Raw genomic sequence first — 22,950 nt, forward strand, 5'->3', positions numbered from 1 at the left:
AGTTTTCATATCTATCCCTATTCAATTTTCGCTTGGTGTCCTTTCCAATATTTCTTACTTTTGTCATGGTGTTGATGATGGTGGTGATATTTTTAGAAGATGGTAATGCATTAATGACAAACATACACTCAACAAACATTATGAAAACAAACTTAAGAAGCTAAAACAAAATAAATATTCAAACACATTTAGAAGGTCTAATGGAGAAGGAGGATCAACAACACTATCATCATCATCTTCATTTTAGTCCATTCTCGGCTTTGGTCTTTGGTCTGCAGAGTTGCAAAGTCATCATAAGCTTAACGTTATTACAGGCCGCTCGCAAAAGTGATTATGATCATCCATGGAAAAAGAGAGTGACTTTGAGGATTTAATGCAAGGCTTAGTTAAACTTCATGATTGTATACACAGAGTTGCCACTGATAAAAAATAAGCCAACAAAAAGTAATTTCATATTGTTGTAATTTTGAAGGGAACTGACAAACAATCGGTAAATATAAGACCACCATGGTTTATAGATTAAAATGCTCTAACATGGCGCCAAAGTCCAGGACAAGAATATCGCAAATTATTCGGCGATGGTTAACTTTTGACTACTGATGGCGAAATTAGAAGAAATTTCGATCCCGATAACAAACCTAATTCAGAATTCACTCTCAGTCTATTGCTTTATGGAATGGTCGTAGAAAAATTTTAATATTTTTACTAAAAATCTAAGACATGGATAAAATATTTTTATTTTATTTCTTTTTATTTGTAATTTAATGCACACTAAGAATGCACTCTCAGACTGTGGCTTTATGGGATGGTCGTGGAAAGAACTGCATCTCTTTGCTAACAAAACATTCTCAACATTCTCTCAAACATTGATCAATTATTTTATTTCATTTCATGTTATTTTTTTTTTATTCGCCTCAAATTGTTTACATTTGTGTAAAACGGCAACCCTATTTGTAATCCAATGTTGCATACTTACCTACATACAGGCCTTCAGACATAAAAGCGTCATCTTGCAATTACTCTTTTTTGTTGTAGTTTTTTATTGTTAAGCCACAACAACAAAAGCCGCGCCAAGAAAACAAATCGAAAAGAAACAAAACAAAACATAAAGAGTTTTACAATTTTACAATAAAAACAAGCAAAGTAAACACTTATCTACTCTTCTTCTTCATCTTTTTCTCCACACGCTTACAACTAACATACACAATAACTAACGTGTGTTGATTGTTTGGTCCAAAGCGACTCAAAGTGAACACCATCACCACCGGCACCATCCAGCCAGCCAGTCAGCGCAACAAACAACTCCTCTAAACTCATGCCATCAACCATGGAAAAGTAAGCGGCATTTTGTTTAAGCCTGGTATGGTTTCTTGGTATTCCACCAGAGTCTCCTACCAAAGCAGCAACTTAATCTTGCTTATAAATCACCATAATGATCATTTGGGAGGTAAAGCCAACCAAGCAAACGACCGACCAGCCACTGGCATCCATCCGTCTGTCCATCCTTCAAGTAACCGAAGAAGCTGTGGAACCACCACCACCACCTCTAACTAAGGCAACAACATTTTTTTCTCGTAAGGAGAAACTTTGGGTTTTGAGGTGATCGTGATAGCGAAAGGCAAACCATGGCCGGTCAACGGAACAGCCAAACAACTCAGTCAACTCCATTGGAAAGGGATTTCTACTTAAAACCTTGGAGCAAATGGAAATTGATGAGCGACTGTTTTGGGTTGAAGGTGCTGAAGGAGGTACCCACAAAATATGTTTACGAAATTCTTTAGAAATTTGATTAAATCAGTTCATTTATGGATTTGTTGGATTTCCATACCATAGCGAAGCAATTAGCCAGCGAAAAGCATAGAAAGGTTAAAAGTTGATTGGGACTTTGGGTGGGAGTTAGCCTTCATTAGCCTCAAGCAAATCAAGCTGGTACAAATTCCTTTTGTTTACAAAACAGGATACATTGAAAAATTTTTTCTTAGTTTTTAATTAGCAGTTTTTGAGAACACTCCATGTGAATATAAAGTTGTTGGTGAGGGCAGTGTTCCATACAAAGTTTGATTAAAATTGAATTAAAATTAATTAAATTAAAAATATATATAGCATTTGAAATACAATACATGAAAAAAAAGATACCGTAACTATTGTTACGACATTAGAAGTTGAGCTTCTTTAGCACTTTTACTGCTATATAGAACTCACTCCGATAAGCAAGTTTAAACTCCATATCGTCGTAAGGGCTTTGTTCTTCCCTGCTTCCTCGAAGCATAAATTCGGCCGGGCTCAATCTTATATACCCTCCACCATGGATCGTATTTGTCAAGTTCTTTGTTAAATATCTCTTTAAAGGCAGACACAGGATAATCGATATGAATTGCTATGCTATTGGAGCTATACCAAGTTATGAACCGATTGGGTTTTGCTGTTGTAGACAAAAGTGGAAGGGCTTGTGAACAATTTCAGCTAAATCGGATAATAATTGCGCCCTGTGGAGGCTCAAGAAGTATATTTGGGAGATCGGTTTATATGGGAGCTATATAAGGTTATGAACCGATTGAAACCATACTTGGTACAGTAGTTGCAAGTCATAACACAATACTTCATGCAAAATAATTGCGCCCTCTAGCGGCTCAAGAAATCAAGAACCGAAACCGGTTTATATGGGAGCTATATCGGGCTATGAACCGATTTGGACCATACTTGACACAGTTGTTGGAAGTCGAAACAAAACACCTCATTCAACCAAATCGGATAAGAATTGCGACCTTATTGGGTCTCAGGTCAATATTTCGATGTGTTACAAACGGTTTGACGAAATTAGTATACCCCATGGAGGAGGGAATAATATGAAGTTGTAAGGTTAGAACTGATTTTCTAAAAGTTTTCATTCTGTCCTTATTATATTTTTGCTTGGTGTCCTTTCCACTATTTCTTACTTTTGCTGTTGATGATGGTGGTGATATTTTTAGAAGATAAGCAAGTTTAAACTCCGATAAGCAAGTTTTAACTCTATATCGTCGTAAGGGCTTTGTTCTTCCCATATGCTGTATTAACATGTTGGCAGGGTCTTATACGACTCCACTGGTAAAGCATCGGCTCCGGCTGCTTGTTTATTTTTCATCAAGATTATGATATTTCAATTTCATTTGTTTACTGTCATATGTTGCCTTACTCGTATCTTAAGCTGAGTTTTCATTGGAGGACTTAATTCCCATCATTCTGATTTGGTAATATAGCTTCAGGAGCTCATTAACCACAGCTCAGATGAAATAAAGCTTTGTCTGGTTTTTATGTTGCTATCCTGTCATACAAAAAACTTCTTTTTGGAGATTAGCTTTCGACATATAGATTGCTCTGTCATTAAGTGTCCTTTCTATGTTCTAAAACTGATTTTAGAATATACCATACAGCTCTCACCGTTTGTTTATTAGATGGTTTGAAGTCTTTAAGAGTCCAATCCATCAACTACAATGACCATGAACAAAATCACCAAAGGTCTTTAGCCTCAGTTCCAATTACTTTCGAATTTATTTTTATTAGTGACCTGCAGCCCTTGGGAAAGTAATTTAAGTGGACATTTAGTAAAAGTGTTGTCATATAAGTAGAGAGTGAAGGTTTCGGTATCAAATTTAAACCGTCACACATCCATTAACTTAGAATCTGGCCATACTTAAATGCTAATTATGAAGGAGGTATTGCAATAAACCACACAGAACGTTGTGTCACATGGAAAGGCTTAAACAGGAGCTATAGATCCTGGTTGGTTGCTCGAGTGGTCCGTTCATATTCGCTGGCAGCAATGTCAAGTACCTCAAATAATAATAAACGAAACCATCATAAATCTCAATACTTTGAAATAATAAAAATTAATGAGCATTTTTCGGCTATGAAAAGGATCTTTCTTGAAAATCTCAAATTTCTTAGTGTTCTCTTCATGCTCTCAGTCATTTTTCTTAAGACTGCACCTCTGGGACATTATCTGGGTTTGCTTTGATGATAAGACAATCAACAAAAAGACCATCAGCAGAAATAAAAACAACAACAAAAATAACGAGAACAAAAAAGAAATGCCAGCAAGGCACAGATCACAACCCCGTAAGGCCTCACCTGTCTGGTGCAACTAACATGGGTTCATCCCAAGCAAAATAAAATCTTGGCTCAGACAGCAGGCAGTAAACATTATTTACAGGTTGTCAAACACTCGGCCGGCTGGCTGGTTGTCAGACAGGCAGGTAGGTAGGTAACAAATTGTTGCTGTACCAAAAACAACAACAGCAACAAAACTCTGTAGGGTACTCATCAGAAATCTGGCAATCTTTGGAATTCCCAAGAAGAAAAAGAAAAAAGGCTATCAAAGAAAGTGTACACTCACACGCACACACACACAAATGGTGTGGCTTGTCTAATGGCCTTTTGTAGATCAAAGATAGAAATAAGAATAAATAAATCCTTTGGCGCATCTGCTTTAAGGACCTCGCACAATACCAAACAACCAACTGCGCCACTGTAGGAAGGATAATCTATCAGACAAATGAAATGAACATCAGCGTAACGAAATATCCAACACCTCATATTTAGTAGAAGACAGACAGACAGACAAACAAAAGTCAGTGCTAAAAAAACCCAGCTTCTTATCCTTAGGCTCACATCGTGTCCTGCTGAGCATGGCGTGAAACTCAAGTGGTTGCTTGGCATTTAAGCCAAACTGAGCTAGAGCCGAATACTCCCGCTCTTCAATTTCAAGTACTCGTATAATTGATTTTTATGGTAGACCCCTGATTCTAGCTTTCGAGTAGCTCTCTTTCTTTCTTTCGGTTGCTTTTGTTCTCCCATATGCCAAAACCACTTGAAAATCATAAAAGAATTTTGGAAAACTATTGTAACGCCTTCAATGTACCAGAAAAAAAAAATGGCAACACAAAGGTTGGTCTCTTACTGCACCACTCAATAACAAAGCCCGTTGAAATTGATCACCGGCCATTATAACGCGGCGGGCTCTAAAAACAAGCAACAAACAAATGGTCGAAATAAAAGAAGCCCAACCAGTCAGCCAGCCAGCAAAACATTCGAATGTAATTGATAGCCCATTGTCAGAGTATTTTGTAGTGCTTACTTCAAGAGCATAAATGGCATGTAGCAGGGGCATGGATGGCTCTATACAATAAATGTATATGGTAAAATATTATTTAATTATTATTCATTATTGTTATTGTTCATAACTGTCCAAAATGTAGAGCCAACAACAAAATATCAAGTACAGCCCCCAAGGAAAAAAACTACGGATCATAAATCTCAAATGCCTTTAGGCAGCTAGCAGCATGGGAATTTTTGCCAACAAATTTCTGTACCAGAAACGACAAATTTAGAAAAAAATGTTAAATTTATTTGAACAAAATTCATAGCATCATAAACTTTATACTGACAATGACAATTACACTGACCAGTTGACCAGGCCAGTTTAATAGCTGCAATTCTGTGAGCCTAGCTATGCTGCACTGTCTTATGCCATAGATTGTCTTCTTTGAACACTCCAAGTATTACTTTATTTATGCCAATACCGAGAAAGATTAAGTTGCTAACTAATTCAACGCTGTGTTTGTCAAACTCCACTATCCGACTAAGCCTACTGAACATATTGCTTGCTGGTCCTAATTAATGCAAAAATTTCCACCAACTGCACGGTTATCTACTTTATATCCATGACTACCGAATAATCTGAGCCGTTGTATTCCAAATCAGCTGATTTTGTAAAGAAGAACAGCTGATCAGGATGACAGATTTTGAGAATTTGTAGTGAAAATCCAATATGACATGCTTTGGAAATACCACACACTTTTCAATTATTTAGTAATTGTTTCTATACCCTCCACCATAGGATGGGGGTATACTAATTTCGTCATTCTGTTTGTAACTACTCGAAATATTCGTCTGAGACCCCGTAAAGTACATATATTCATGATCGTCGTGACATTTTATGTCGATCTAGCCATGTCCGTCCGTCTGTCCGTCTGCCTGTCGAAAGCACGCCAACTTTCGAAGGAGTAAAGCTAACCGCTTGAAATTTTGCACAAATACTTCTAATTAATGTAGGTCGGTTGGGATTGTAAATGGGCCATATCGGTCCATGTTTTGATATATAAACCGGTTTTGACACCGATCTTGGTCTTGATTCTTGAGTCTCTAGAGGGCGCAATTCTGTTCCGATTTGTCTTAAATTTTGCACGTGGTGTTTTGGTATCACTTCCAACAACTGCGCTAAGTATGGTTTAAATCGGTTCATGTTTTGATATAGCTGCCATATAAACCGATCTTAGGTCTTGACTTCCTGAGACTCTAGAGTGCGCAATTCTTATTCGATCGGAATGAAATTTTGCTCGACGTGTTTTGTTATGATATCCAACAGCTGTGGTAAGTATGGTTCAAATCGGTCTATAACATGATATAGCTGTCATATAAACCGATCTTGGTTCTTGACTTCTTGAGACTCTGGAGTGCGCAATTCTTGTTCGTTTGGAATGATATTTTGCACGACGTATTTTGTTATGACATCCAACCACTGTGCCAAGTATGGTTCAAATCGGTTCATAACCTGATATAGCTGTCTGCGCAAAAACTGCCCTAAGTATGTTTTAAGTCGGTTCATGTTTTGATATAGCTGTTATATAAACCGATTTTGGGTCTTGACTTCTTGAGACTCTAGAGTGCGCAATTCTTATCCGATGGGAATGAAATTTTGCACTACATGTTTTGTTATGATATCCAACAACTGTGCCAAGTATGGTTCAAATCGGTTCATAACCTGATGTAGCTGTCATATAAACAGATCTGGGGACTTGACTTCTTGTGCTTCTAGAGGGCGCAGTTCCGATCCGATTTGGCTGAAATTTTGCACAAAGAATTTTGTTATGATATCCAACAACTGTGCCGAGTATGCTTCAAATCGGTTCATAACCTGATATAGCTGTCATATTAACAGATCTGGGGACTTGACTTCTCGAGCTTCTAGGGGGCGAAATTCGTATCCGATTTGGCTGAAATTTTACATTACGTATTTTATTCTTACTTTCAACAACTGTATCAAATAAGGTTCAAATCGGCTCATAACATGGTATAGCTGACATATAAATCGATCTCTCTATTTTACTTCTTGAGCCCCCAAAGGGCGCAATTCTTATTAGAATTCATTTTACACAGGTTTCCAACATATAATGTAATTGTGGTCCAAACCAGACCATATCTTGATATCGCTTTAATAGCAGAGCAAATCTTTTCTTATATCCTTTTTTGCCTAAGAAGAGATGCCGGGAAAAGAACTCGACAAATGCGATCCATGGTGGAGGGTATACCAGATTCGGCCCGGCCGAACTTGACACGCTTTTACTTGTTTGACAACATTTTTTCTAGAAATTTTTGAATTTTTTTTAATAAAAAAGTTTTCATTTCTTTTCTTTCTTCTAAGAAAAATAATTTTGAATTTTCCGTTAGCCAATTACTGTTTTTTTTGTCATCAACACCAATTTCTCTGCACCTTTGACATCTTTTTTTTTGTGTTTGGGAACAGGAAATGCATTTCTTTGAGGCCAATCGCAGCCATGAATGGCCATTATCATTAAATCTGAAAGCTCCATTTAACCAAAAAAGGGAAGTAATAGTAGAATTGTCCCATACGTTCGCTCTACTCCGTCACTTAAATGCTTTATCATTATTTTCTTTATACGTTTCCGACTATTATTTTTAATAAACACGTGCTGACATTTCTCAAATAGGGCTTAATAAAAACCTAGTCCCTTAATTGGCTTAGTTAGGGACAACGTTTGCCACCTAAGCCACCGCTGAGGCGGTGTGCGGCTCTTTGAGCATCATGTCACAGAGGGGCCCTTTAAACGACCTTAAATTAAAGAATAGAGAGCTGGCGCGAGCTTGGCTTCTTGTTTTGTTTTCTTCTCGTTTGTTTTTGCTTTCGATTCCAAAGCAAACCAGTTAAGCAAAGTTACCATCGGTGACGACCGACGACTAACCACCCCATGGCTTTGGCATTTTGTCACATGGAAAAGAAGACAAATCATCGAGATGGAGACCAACCGCCTAAATCGGCTTAGCAATTAAAACTAATTGTGACAAATTTTTTTGCTGTTTTTCAAAGTTTTGGGCCTTTTTTTTCTCAATCCCAACAAGGCAACGAGAGATACATTTCATTTGACCTCCCCTCCTTCGCTGGGCAAAACGCCATTCCCCACTTTGCTGTTTTGACAAATTTGTGTGCCGAAATTTTTGTCCGCGTTTTTTTCTTGGTTTGTCAGATATCAGGCCGAAGTTGCCAGTAGGTTGGTTGGTGGTGGTGGTGGCGGCGGCGGTCGAGCCCCCCTCCACACCATGGGGTAAACAAACAACATTCTGTTCTCAGTATTTTTCACATTTGTGTTTGCTGGTGTTGTTTGCTTAGAGGCAATGGACTGTATTGCTTGACTTGGAATTGAAGGCGCTCAAAAATGAAGGGTTGTGGCGGGAGGGGAGGGGACGCTTTGTGAGTGGTGTTAAAATAAAAGCTTGCTTGCTTGCGTTTTTCTCTTACTTACGCATGCGCGTGAGTTTGTCTCGAGAAGCAGGCATACCCAATGCGTTGAGAATGACTCGAATGATCGTCCGCATTGCTTTGGCGTTTTGAATGTTCGTTGGTTCGTCCGTCCATCTGTCTGCCGGCCTGTCAGTTTGAGACCAGCCGGTTTTTTATGTGTTAACAGCGATTTGTTGATTTTTTGGCATAGGCTTTTATTGCTGTTGTTGTTGTTACTGTTATTGTCAGAGACGTATTGAAAAGTACAACAACTAAACAAACATCGTCATCGTACTTAAGACATTCATTTCAAAATGTTAATAAACCCTATATTCGTATTGTATAGAATTTAAAAGACAGTGGAACCTAATGAAACGGAGGACCTTTAGAAATACTTTTGTTAAAAAAATTAAATTTTGACAAAATTTCTCATAAAACTTAAGTTTTAGCAAACATTTTTTTACAAAATATATTTTAACGAATAAAAAGAACTTTGGTAAAAATTTTCAAAAAAATTTAAATTTTCACAAAATTTCTAAAAAATTTTGACAAATCTTCCTTCTAAAAATTAAATATTGACAAAATTTCTTATAAAAAAAATTTTAGTGAAATTGTGTTTGTGTGTTCCTTATAGACTCAGAAACGGCTGAACCGATTTTCTTGAAATTTTCACTGATGGTGCATAATGAACCCATGTTGAAAATAGGGTAATACATTTTTTGATATCTGAAGGGGGAACGGACACTCCCGGACACTTTTCAGAAAGATTCCTGCGAAATTTTGTGTGCTCTCTTATAGTAACTTACAAACAAAAATTTGGTATCCAAATTTCGGATGGGGTGCCTAGGGTGGGCGCCCCACCCCAAAACCTACCAAATATATATATACTACCAAATATATATATTGGACTCAAATGAAAAGTATTTGCGAATAAAATACGAATCTGATATCCAAATTTAGGTTAAAGTTTCTGAGCGTCAACCCCTTCCCCAAAACACCCCCCTCCCCCCAAACAGGACTTATTTACTGACCATGGCAATATGGGGCTTAAATAAAAGGTATTTGAGTGTAGAAAACGAATCTGATATCCAGATGTGGGACCAAGTGTTTGAAGGCCCGCCCATTCCCGAGTACATACTGCAAAGAAGACAAATTTACGACAATAGCAATATGGGACTCAAATAAAAGGTATTGGGAAGTAAAGCACGAATCTGATATCAATGTTTGGGAAAACTGCCTATGGGGCCACCCCACCCCCATAACACCACCTAACTAGGAAGTATTTACTGACCATTGCAATATGAGGCTCCAATAAGAGGTATTTTAGAGAAGAACACGAATCTGATATATATTTTCAAAGCCAAATCACTAAGTGGCAGCCCCATCCCCCAAAACATCCCCCAAACCGGTCATGTTTGCCCAATGGAGCTCAAATGACGGGTATTTGGGAGTAGACCATGATTCTGACATCAACATTCAGGACCAATTGTATAGAGGGCGTCCCACCACCATAACAACCCCCAAGTAGGACGTATTTGCTCACCAAGACAATTTGGGTCTTCAAGACAGTGGGGCTCGATATTCATAGTTTTTAGGGCCCATGACCCAAACCGGACATATTTGCTGGCTTTTTCAATAAGGGGTTTAAGAGAATGGTATTTGAGATTAGAAGACGAATTTGATATCCAATTTTGTGCCAATGGCAATATGGGGATCAAATATATGAGAATAAAGCACGTTGCAGATATATTTTCAGGGCTTAGTGTTTGGGCTACCACCTCACTCCCCAAAATACCCCTAAATCAGACATCATGAGAATATCGGGCTGAAATAAAGTATTTTGAGAATGGAGTACACCTTACATCCAAATTTAAATTCGTAGACCAATAAAGATCATATGGGATTCAGATAACTGTTTGTAAAGCGATATACTAATTTCGTAGCATGGTATTTCACTAAAAGCTCTTAAATTGTCGAAAACAAATATTCCAAGGAAAATTTTGTTCCACATAAAGTAAAAGAAGGCGCAGCGGAGCGGGCCCGGTGCAGCTAGTTTTCTATAAAAACGAAATTTTGATAAAATTTCCTATAAAAACGAAATTTTGATAAAATTTCCTATAAAAACGAAACTTTGATAACATTTCCTATAAAAACGAAACTTCGATAAAATTTCCTATAAAACCGAATTTTTCATAAAATTTCCTATGAAAATGAAATTTTGTATTATCCTTATGAGCTACAAAACCTAATTTTATCCTAATTATTTTGTTTCCACTGTCATACCTCACTTGGAACATGGTATACAGGCGATAACCAACATGCACTCGACAACATATACGGTACTCATACCATACTTATTATTGAATCGTGGCTTAGAATGGAGTCGAAAGGACGGTTGGTTGAACGAGGGTAGGGTATTCACATCTGAAGTGTGACTTTATGATGGTTTTGTAAACAAAACAAAAAAAAACTCTAAACAAACTGAAATATAAAAGACGAAAAAAAAAACTCTTTTAAACCCAATCTCTCTTCGTGATGGCTGATGATGATGTTGCCGCAATTGCTGCTGCTGTTGTTGTTGTGTAGTGGCTATTGCCTGGAATGACTTTCATTTCTGTCTACAAGTTGAGGAATTTTTGTCTTTGTCTTGTACATGTCGAGAAACATTATAAAATTGCTTAACAATAAAATTTTATGTATAATTTCACACATTTTAAGTAAAATTGTCGAAAAGTTGGTATCCCAGAGAAAAAGCCCTAAAGAAAGGGGAAACAAAAACAAAATGGTAATATTTCTTGCAAATTGGAATATGGGTCGACATCAAGGCACTGACCACCACCATCAACAACAACATCATCAACGCCGCCGCCGCCGCCGCCTTGGTTGCATGCTGTAATGAGCCATGTAATATCAAACTCCTTGTTATGCTTTAAGCCCAGTATTCAAGATTACTGCTACGTATGACTGCTGTTAATTTTTAATTTGTGCTGCGCTTTGAAGCTTTCTTGAAATGCTTGAATTGTGAAGTCTGGCACTTTACTCGCGCGCACTAAGCACGCGCACAGCTGTGTCCATTTAGCTGTTTTTGTTTTTTTTTTTGCTCAGTTACTTATAAACAATGGCAGCAGCAACAAAAAACGATCAACGATTGTAGAAAAAAACCAAGCGATTCCTGTTAAACATATTCATGTTTGGCAGTTTCGCTAATTTTGTTGCCGGTTTGTATTTCTTTTTCTCGGCTTTTGTTTTTATTTCTGTTATTCGCTCGAGTCGTCGTTATTTTTCTGTTTCTTTCTTTTTGGCTGCATAAAGCTGCTAATATGTCTGATGAACGTTAGTGGTGGCCTTAAAAAAGACGTCATCGTCGTCATCGTTTTCATTGTTATTGATGATTGCCTTAAGACTCGAAGAAGGCGAGTCATTTGGAGCCAACCGACTTTCTGGAAGCAATCAAAAATGCCGAAACTGAGTTTTCGAGTGTATCGAATTTAAGAAAATTTGTTCTCCGTTTTCTTTTGAAGTTTAAATTTTTTTATTAGCAACGGTATTGCCAGGATATAAAAGATGAAATCAAAGTTGTGTTACGAGAAGCAGTTACAGTTTTTTCTTTCGAAAATATCAGGTCCATTGAAATGCAAATAAAGATTCCACAAAGATTCCACTTCTCTTATATAAGTGAATAAAGTTTGATTTAAATGACAGGGGACCGAATCCGAATGGTTAGCCGCAGAGCGACATCACTTAAAAGAGATGCTTTACAGGACTGAATTTCTCAGGTGAAGGGAAAATCACTGGAGGATGTTTGTTCTCCCTAGGATTCAAACTCAGGTGTTCAGCTATATATGTTTATAAAAATAAGATAAAATTTTTAAAAAATTCCTTTACAAATTTAATTTGAAGAAAATTACGTATCGAAATTAAAATTAGCCAAATTGTCCTATAGAATTAAATTTCGACGAAATTTTGATAACATTTAATTCAGAAACGAAACTTTACTAAATTTTTCTATAAAAATTTAATTTTGGCAAACATTTTTACAGAGACCAAATTTTTGCAAAATTCCCGTAAAAAAGATGTTTTGATAAAATTTTCTATGCACAGTATTAAATGTTGACTAAACTTCTTAGAAAAACAGTATTTGGACAAAGTTTGCTACCTTTTTTCTCATGAGCATTCTATTAAGGAATAGGGGACACTTCTCTCATATCAAAGAGTGCAGTCCTATTCAAATGTAAGTTCAATGATATGGGGCTCCTTTTTTATGCCGAGTGTGAACGGCTTGCCGCTTAGCGACACCACTTCTTAGAGAAGATTCCTTACAATTGTCGCCAGCATTTGTATGTGGATAACCACCGCATAATTTTTTGTTCTAATGTTCATGCCGGAAATTGAAAATTTTGACAAAATTTTCCATAAAATAAAATTAAAAAAAAAATTCTGAAACTATTATTTTGACATTTCTTAACTATACAATTTTGAGAAAAGTTCCCAAAATTAATCTTGACAAAATTTCCTTAAGAAATTAATTTGGACAAAAATTTTTTAAAGAAAAAAAATTTTGAAAAAAAGTTCTGACTAAATATCCAATAAGAACGAAATTCCAAAAAAATTCTATAAAAGTTAAATTTTGATGATATTTTATAAAAAAAAAATTAAAAACATCAAAAGACTTTGATACAATTTTGACAAATTTCCTATAAATTTTCACAAAATATGCTACAATTAAATTTCTACAATTACTTTCTTCTTTCGATAAAATTTTCTACAAAAAATTAATTTTGACAAAATTTCCTAAATTTGGGAGGCCATCTTAGGTCGGAGGTTAGCATGTCCGCCTATGAAGCCGAACGCCTGAGTTCAAAACCTGGCGAGAACATCAGCAACAAAATTTTCAGCAGTGGTTATCCCCTCCTAATGCTGGCAAGATTTTTGAGGAAAAAAACTTCTCCCGAAAGAGGTGTCGCACTGCGTCAGGCCGTTCGGACTCGCCTATAAAAAGGAGGCCCCTTATCAATGATCTTAAACTTAAATCGGACAGCGATAGCTCTCATTGAAATGTGAGAAGATTTCCCCTGTTCCTTAATGGAATATTCATGGGCAAATTTGCAATTTGCAAATTAAAATTTTTAAACATTTTCTATAAAAATTAACAAAAAAACAAACGAAATCGCAAACCAGTAAGCTATTACACCAAAAACACATTTTCTGCCTAACTTTGAAAATAAGGTTCTTTGTTTTTCTATTTGTAATAGAAAAGCACCGTGACACAGAGGTTTGCATGTGCATCTATGACGCCGAATGCCTGGGTTCGAATCCCGGCATGAACATCAGAAAAATTTTCAGCGGTGGTTATCTGCTTACTAATGCCGGCTACATTTGTAAGGTATCCTGTCATGTTAAAACTTCTTTACCAAATGGTGGTATGCGGCACGCCGTTTGGACTGGGCATAAAAAAGGAGGCGACTTATCATTGAGCTTACATTTGAAAAAATTATCCCCTGTTCCTTAATGGAATGTTTACTTGTGTCAAAATTCCTTTAAAAATTAATTTTGAAAAACAATTAAAAATTTAAAAATGTCGTATAAAATTGAAATTTTTGTAAAAAATTAAATTTTGACCAAATTTGCTATAAAAATTATATCTTCATAAAATTTTCTATGAAAATTAAATTTATATAAAATTTCCCACAAAATTAAATTAAATTAAATTTTCAAAATTAAAAGTTAAATTTGAACAACATATAAAGAAATAGAGCTTTGATAAAGTTTCCTATAACAATCTTATTACGACAAAATTTTCCTATAACAATCTAGAAATATTAAATTTTGACAAACAAAATAAAATTATATTTTGATCACAAATTTTCCTGTAGGAATGAAATTTTAATAAAATTTCCTTTAAAAATAAAATTTTGACAAATTTCATATGGAAATAAAATTTTAAAAAATTTTTCTATTGATATGGAATTTTGACCAACTTTAGAAACTAGGAAATTGACTTTTAACCAAATATCCTATAGAAATGAAATTTTGACAAATTTTTCTATAAAATATTTCTGAAGGTTTTTCAGAAAAGACAAAATTTTGACAAAGATTTCTATAAAAATAAATTTTTGATATAAATATGCACCATTTACCTAACTAATAAATAATTGTAAAGGTTTCAAACATAGAAAAAAACTGCAAATATGAGGGATTCTTGTCAAAGTTTTATAAATTCTACTTTTGCTGACAAATATTCCCATTTTTGTGAATTATGAGGTTTGTTTTCTAAATTTTGGGAATTATATTTCTGCAAAGTTTCCTATTTAGTATAAACGAATTGTTGCTTTTTTTCTCTTTATCTAAGGTTTGTTTCTATACAAACTCTCAATTTGATCCATTTCTGGAGAGCTACCCTTTGTGACCCTGTCCACAAAATGATCTGCAATTGTCAATTTGATATTAATTATAGATAAGCCCTGTTCGATTTTCCTGAAACTTCGCTTGGCTGTTGTAGCCTTTTTCCAGAATTTTTTTAATGGCCTAAAACTCGAAAACACACAAAAATCGAACAAGAACAGCAACAACAACAACTACATTCAACTCTTAAACCCACGTTTTGTATAAATTTTACGTTGTTAGACTTTTATTTATCTGAGGCAGAGATAGAAAAAATCAAAAATGAATACAGATACAGGTGAGAGATTGAGAGAGTATAGCTAAAGAGAGGTTTAATATTAAATGAGACTTGAGTAATGGTTTGGTAAATTCAAACAACTCTGAGACCTGTTTCAGAAAACTCCTAAAAACAAAATGCTGAGATTTTCTACTGCTTTGATGATGATGAATACTACCTGAATGACTAACAAAAGACAAAATACCTGGTATCTTCAAACTCTCTAAGCGATCTACAAAAGCAAAACACTAGGCCTGAGCTGCATCATATAAGAGAGAGAGAGATTGAAAGTGTGTTTGGTTTTCTCATCTCAAGGAAAGGTGGTTAAATTGTTACCCACCATGTAGTTAGTATGTGTGTAACTGGCTGGTTATGCTGGTTGGTAAACAATCTCCAATAGCCTTTGCAAGCAACCACTTTGGGGGAGAGTAAAACATAACAAACAAAAATACCAGTACACTACACATACTCACTTATACTCGCACACCTTAGCATTCGATTTGAATGCGGAGAGCATGGTTTTTTTGGTGTATGCATGGATGGCGGGAGCAGCGGCATTGCTTGGTAGTTACATTTCGTATTTTCAAGATAAACTTTAGTTTCATACTCAACGTTTTAAAGCGCACTTCGTGTCGTATGGAAAGAACGAACCCACAAGATTTTGATTTTTGTTTTCTAAACGGCGGATTATTTTTAACGGTTTTTGGATAATTCTTTGCATGAAATTTTGCAAGTGTTTTTTGTAATGTGACAAATGGAAATATATCTATAAAATTAAAATTTATGAGAATGTAGGTACTTGGATACCAGAAAACCCTTTTTCATTTCTAAAGCAAAATATCAAGCCAAGGAAAGCAAAAGCAGCTCTCCGAAATATATATAAAAAAGAGAAAAATATACAACACAAAACTTGTTTGGCTAGTAAACGTAAAAAAACGGCAATAAAACTGCCAACTGCCAGTGAAGTGAAATAAGAAAAATATACAACAAAAAAGAAAGAAATACCTACACATACGAAAAATCGCAAAAATAAGCAAGCCCCTGTAGTGGTAGTTGGCTTAAAAGAAAACAACAACAACACCAACGAAGAAATAAGAAAACAAAAATACATAAATAATAACAAAGTGCAGTGTTAAAAAACGAGCATTTGTTTAAAAGAAAAACCAAATTGCAACAACAAAAAAACGTGTTCAAAATAAATCTCAAATGACGTAAGATTTTGGTTTTTCAAAATTTGTAAAGGTTTAACTAAAAAAAAACTTTTTTAAGAAAAACTCAAACACTATCCATGTCTCGAAAACCAAAAGAAAACTCACCAAACCACCAAATACCCACCCATTAAAATCGAAACACCATTTACTACGAGCCCAACCCAAGCCAGACCAAAGCTAAGCAAAGCATTTCAATTGTCAATCCAACAATCCCCAATCTTCTATATTTGGAGATCACAAACTATAATGACGTTGGCGTTTTTAAAGCTAAGCTGCTGCTAAGAGGCTACCTTGTCTTCGTTTATTTCGATTGTTTTCGACAATGAAAGGATACAATTGGTTTGGAGCCTCACTACTCCTACTGATCATACTCACGCACCAGCATCAACCCGTGTTGGCCCAGCGCACACGCAATGGCCGCAATAGCCAGGACGAGCAGAGATCTCAGCGCAAGCGCAATAATAACAACAACAACAGCGGCTATGGTAATAGCAATCGTTCACAGTCATCGCATCGCCCACGTCCCTCCAGTCAACATTTGTTATCGACACTGGCCTCACAGCCCAGCAGCAGCAGCAGCATGAGCAACAACAATGCTCATCATCATCTAGCAGAGGATCAGCATACGGAATTTGTTAAGGGCAAAAGTAAGTTGTTCTATGATTAAACCAAAAAAAAGACGAGAGAAAAAATACTTTCACATAATCCGTTTACCAGATCGGTGGGAAAACTTGTTAGATTCATTAATTAAAGTAGGGGAGGAATTTGGCAAAATGCTTCTTAAGTCTGTCAGACATATTTTGCACAATCAAAAGCCGCATAATTTCCTTAAGTTCACCAAAGTTGGAAAAACGGTACTTAGGATAGTTTGCTATTATGGAACTTTGAGGTTACCTTAAACCCTGAGGTGTTGGATTTAAAATGGATAATACGGTACTCAAATGCCAAGTTTCTTAGACATTTATGAAGAATACTTAAAAATTGTCAATATATGAGAGAGCTATTATTTAATAAGAAAGCCTTATAATGCATTTCGTCACAAAGCATTCCAAATTGAAGAACTCAAATATAACAGTCAACTCATTCCAAAACCCCTTTAGTTGGGGAAAACGTGGGATTTTTAGTGGCTTTTTGGGGGCTTTTTTTTTGTATGTATAAACAAAAAAATTTTTGGCACTATGATGCAATATTTGCATATGGCACAGAGCTTCTTGATTCGAATATGGTCATCAAAGAAATTTAATTTTTTCACCAAATAAAAATATTTTTTTTTGCAAATTTTATGGTACAAACAATGCAAAATTCAAATTCCCAACATTCATATAAGAATCCCTTAAATTTTCTTAATTGTGAAAATCTATTTGAATAAGTTAGATTTTCATCTAATTAATACGTCTACTTGAATGTTTTTCTTAGGACCTATAATTGGAATAAGGGGTATCATTGTGGAGTATAGGGTACAGTATCTTTTGATGGCGCCAAACCCAACGTTCTAATTGGCTTGTCAAAGCAAATTGTTTATTTATCAAATAGTAGTTTTGCTGCAATTTTTAGGTTTTGTGAGAAAAAACATAAAAAATAGAATTCCCAAATTCTTTACAAAAAAACCCTTTATTGGGTAAATACGTTTGAAAAGCCAAATTATCATTTTAAAAACGAATAGCAACTGTTTAAAACTGTGATTAATAAATTTTTTATAAGTGGAATCCCAAAAATGTTGACAAAAATCCCCAAAATTCCCTAATCACAGAAATATGTTTGAAGAAGTGAGATTTTTTGTTTGTATCTATCAAGAGCGTATGTCGCCTGGCTATGTTTAAATACAAAAAATTTTGGGAATTGGCCCATAAATGCAGTTTTAGCAAGTTGTACTAACATTTTCAATATCTAAGGTTACCAACATTTATTGCCGATGGCCACCCTCACTCATCACGCCCTAGATGATTAACATTCAACGCCGTGGGTGCCATGGACTTAGTGGGGACAAATAATCTTGCAAATGCAAATTTGACCATTCACATTTCACTAAGGAAGAGGGGCACACTTCTCACATATCAATGAATGCTCTCCAATTCAAGTTTAAGTTCAATGAATAGGGGCGTCATTTTTTATAGCCGAGTCCAGTGTGACACCTTTTTAGGCAAAAGTTTTGACATGGCAAAGTACTTCACAAATTTTTTCTGATGTTCACGCCAGTATTCGAACCCAGGCTTTCAGCGTCATAGGCGGACATGCTAACCTCTACGCTAAGGTGGCCTACAAACTAAATCCTGTTACTCTTCTTTATTGCATATTTGCCCAAGGCCATTTTATTAAGCAATACCGGGGATACTTTCCCAACCTTCTTCTCCTTTTTATAGGCGAGTCCAAACAGTGTTCCGTTCGAAGAAGTTTCCGATCGTTTCGCCAGGATATGAACCTAGGCATTCACCATTATGCGAAAAATACAAATTTGTCCATGACCGTTTCATTAGGGGCAAACTTCTCACTTATCAATTAGAGCTGTCGGTGTCCAATTCAAGTTTAAGCTCAATGATAGGGGTTCTCATTTTTATAACCGAGTCTGAACGGCATGCCGCAGTACGACACCTCTTTGGGAGAAGTTTTTACATGACAAATATAGCCTGCATTAAGAGGAGATAACCATCGCTGAATAGGTTTTCTGATGGTCTCGCCAGGATTCGAACCCAAGTATTCAGCGTTATAAGTTGACAGGGTAACCTCTACGCTACGGTTTACTGTAATCCCAGTTTAGTTCAAAGGGTTAACAACTTTTTGTGGAGATATATAAATATTTACATGATGGCACACTTTACTCTCTTAATCCCCCTCTCTCGCTATTGCTCCCTCTTATGTTTTGGTAACCGCTCTCTTTTCTTTGCCATTAGTTATGTTTAGTGTTTGACCGTGTCTTCACTATGTAGTATATTTGCACAATTAAATGCAGGTTAATGATCAGCTCATTGGTAGCTTATTTATGTTGGACATGCATGTTGCTGGAAATGAAATGCTTTAAACCAAACTACCAACTTAACAAGCTAACCAACCAATCTACCAATTCATCCATCCATCCAACTAACTAACCATCCAGGCCAACCACAACATTCATCTCCATCTCCTCTCAGGTTGGCAGGCATTTGAATTGCTTTTCATCGTCATCGTATTTGTATGCGCCATTACACGTCGCTCATAGTTCACTCTTGTTACTACGTGATTCTAATACGGAATTTCAATTTCAGCAACCAAACTACACTCACTCCTCACTCAATTGAACTCTTGCTATATAGAATTATGTTGTATTTGTTGTTGTTGCGACTGCTATTACTATTATTATTGTTGTTGTTGTTGTTGTTGGTAGTTACAGTTGTTGCTCCTCATTTAGAGTTCAGTGATTGAATTGTTAGACACAGCACTTGAGTAGAGAAGAGAGCATTCGCAATGAAAGCACTGTTATATGATTTTTTTTTTTTGCAATTGATTTTTGATAAAGAATTTTATTTTAATGATTTCTCCTTACTTGGGTTGGGTTTGAACAAAAGAGTTTTAATGTAGTTATTAAAGTTTTATTTGGAAAAATGTTAAATGCAATAATTTAATAACGAAAAATCAATGGCCATAGCATTGCAGTTAGAGCTCTTAAATAATTTTAGATATTTAAAAAAAAATATAAACATAAAGAAAGAATTACACCAATGATCTTTAAATAAAGAAACTTTTCTGAGCTGGAGAAAACGTATATATATTTTTTGTCTGGATTTGGACTCCGTAGAAAAATTTTGTTTTTTGGAATTCATCAGCAAAAGAGTAGTCTATGAAGTCCTTCTAGTTCCTCCATATGAGTGAACCCTGTCGCTCCCCAAAAGTCTAATAGTTCAGAAATGTTTGTCATTTGGTGCATCTCTCCAAAGAGACCAGAAATATTTAATGGAACTACTCTTTGGTTTGCCTGTGTAAAATATATATGCGATAGATTTACAGTCTCTCTTAGGAGTTTGTGTCCCTATGTTTTCTCTACTTTATGTAAAATGCTGCAAATCTTTTCTACTTATTTATTATTTACTTTTAATATTTAAAAATAAAATTAACAAAACTACAGCTGTCAAACCCTGTTATTGATGTATAATTTGCAAACAAGTTTTAATGACGCCAACAATCGCTAAGCTCATTTCCTAGAAGTGTCAATTTGATAACAACAAATAATAGGATTCATTATTAATTGTGCAAAAACTATTTGAAAAAAAGAAGAGACTCGGTTTTAAGGTTTTTATTGTTTTTAGAAAAACGATTATCAGGAATACAAAAACAATGGGTGTTACAAAGCCAACGTACGTGATCTTTAGAAGGTAATATAATTTGAAATACTTACTACATAGGTATGGATGACAAAGGCAATTGGGGATATATTGATAACCACTGCACAAAGTGGAAAGATCTGAATCCACAAAGGGAAAGTCAGTGTTTGTGGGCAAAGGTTTGAAATAGAAAAAGTTATTAGAAATGCTCTTTTTAGGAGAATATTCAGAAAACCATCGACCAACGGAAGAAATAATTGAAGATTATCTTTGCCATTTGCCATAGGTATTGATATACAGGACTAGTTTCTATTAGGGAAACAGCATTTTGAGATTTGTAGCCCACCATGAAAGGTAAGTTCACTCCAAGGCGGGGCAGGCCCATTGCGATATCCCAGTAAGAAATAAAGAGTCGGTGAAAAGGGGGCCAATGACTTTTCTGGCATGCCCTCACATTGTGCATTCCCGGAGCTCTTTTAGATTTCAAAACATATTTTTCGTTTAAAGTTTTTGTTATATCATAAAGAAAGAACTGCACAGATGATTTTGTTTTCAACAATATTTTCGTAAAAAATCCTATAGTAAACATTTTTATAAACATTTTTTTAAAATTCCAATAGCTTAGTTAACCCTACCAAAATCCTAAAATTTTCATCAATTTTCAACTATCGATTCACCTAAAATTAACGACTTCATCTTGTGTTCAACTTAATCATAGCTTTAAATCTTCAAACTCTAATAAAATTGCGCAATACATTTTGATGTCGGCATGCCAAAGATTTGACTATAAACCAGCCCCTATGCAGATTAAGAAATTTTCAATTAACATGCCCTACAGCCGTACGGAGAGTAGGAATGCATTTAATTAGCCTTAGACTGTGGACACGTGTTAACAAAATATATGAAATAAATTGCTGTAAGCTGCCATTAAACTGAGATTAGATCGCCTTAATATTATGGATTTGCCTATAATGTTGTCTGATGCCATAAATGTGAAGAAAAGATGAGGGCCATGAAGCATAACAGAAAATAATGATTTCTTTGGCTTTTATATACTTGCTTTGGTTTTTTTTTCAAAAATGGAATACGAGAATATAAATGAAGAAACAAAAAAAAATAATTTTATAAATTTTTAACAATTCTTGGAATTATGCAAAAATCAATATTGCATCAAGACTTACATGCTTGGACCATACTTGTTGTATGTAACAGAACATCACGCACAAAATTTCTACTAAATTGGAAAATATAAAACAAAAATCAGTTTGTTGTGTTCTTTAATAAAATACATAAATAAATGTCTTGATTTCTAAGTTTGGTGGTGACTTTCTCGGTTGCTCTGGGAAGACTTAGGATATTTTTCGCAGAGGCTCGTCTGCGTAATAAACTGGTTCTTATTTCTCGGTGAGAGTCCGCAGTTGGCATATTTTAGTGGTCCGCCTGGGAGGAGTTAAAAAGTATTTTTGCGCTCTGGTCTATTTCTGCGCTCTGGACCCACAGATCGTGGACAGTTTTACATTTCTGGTCTCAAATTTCGATATATGTGTTGTCCCCCACAATGTACATAACTGGTCTTGGTTTGTATATGATATGAGTAATTTAAGGCATGCTGTGAATATAACCGTCAGCTGTGGCGCCAAGTTATACAACTTTTGCGGCCTTCAGGGACAATTTCGGAAAGTACATAGGTTTGTGTGGGAGCTATTTCAAATTTTTTACCAATTCGGACCAGACTGAGCATGGATGTTGCAGCTCATAACAGAAGACCAAATTCACAATTTGATCCTTATCGGATAGTAATTTTCCTTTAGTAGACTTTAGCAGTCAAATCCAGAATGTCGAGCTATGACTTGTAAACCGTTTCGTACCATAATTGATGTGGATGTTGGTAGACCATGAACATTCCTTTAAGGCACAGGGGCAAATTTCTCACACATCAATGAGTGTTGTTCGATTCAGGTTTAAGCGCATTGATAAGGAGCCTTCTTTTTAACGCCGATTCCGAAAGGCGTGCCGCAGTGCGACACCTTTTTGGGGAGAAGTTTTTACATGGGTTGTCCCACCGCTGAACATTTTTCTCTGATGTTCTCGCCATTTCCATGGGTTCGGACAGCGTCATAAGCGGACCTGCTAACTCTGCGCTACGGTGACCTCCGACAGAGATTACATGTAATACTATAATGTGATCCACATCGGCTAGGTGTGGATATTCGGAGATATAATGAGAGACAACGT

At 35.7% G+C, this 22,950-nt stretch overlaps 1 protein-coding gene across 2 annotated transcripts in view; it reads left to right on the forward strand.

The window, feature by feature from the left end:
- The window catches only part of LOC106096102 (epidermal growth factor receptor), a 145,581-nt gene that overhangs the window by 87,271 nt on the left and 35,360 nt on the right, over nucleotides 1-22,950 (forward strand). The window contains exon 1 of one of the 2 annotated variants that reach the window (XM_013263679.2): nucleotides 15,787-17,070. The exons of the other annotated variant lie outside the window; for it this stretch is intronic. Within the exon in view, the coding sequence (XP_013119133.1) occupies nucleotides 16,746-17,070 (325 nt within the window). The 5' untranslated portion in view covers nucleotides 15,787-16,745. Of the gene's footprint in view, nucleotides 1-15,786; nucleotides 17,071-22,950 lie in introns of those variants that run through there. 2 annotated transcript variants of the gene reach the window in all.

Source organism: Stomoxys calcitrans, chromosome 5 (assembly GCF_963082655.1).
Source record: "Stomoxys calcitrans chromosome 5, idStoCalc2.1, whole genome shotgun sequence".
In the NCBI taxonomy this organism is placed as follows: Eukaryota; Metazoa; Arthropoda; class Insecta; order Diptera; family Muscidae; genus Stomoxys; species Stomoxys calcitrans.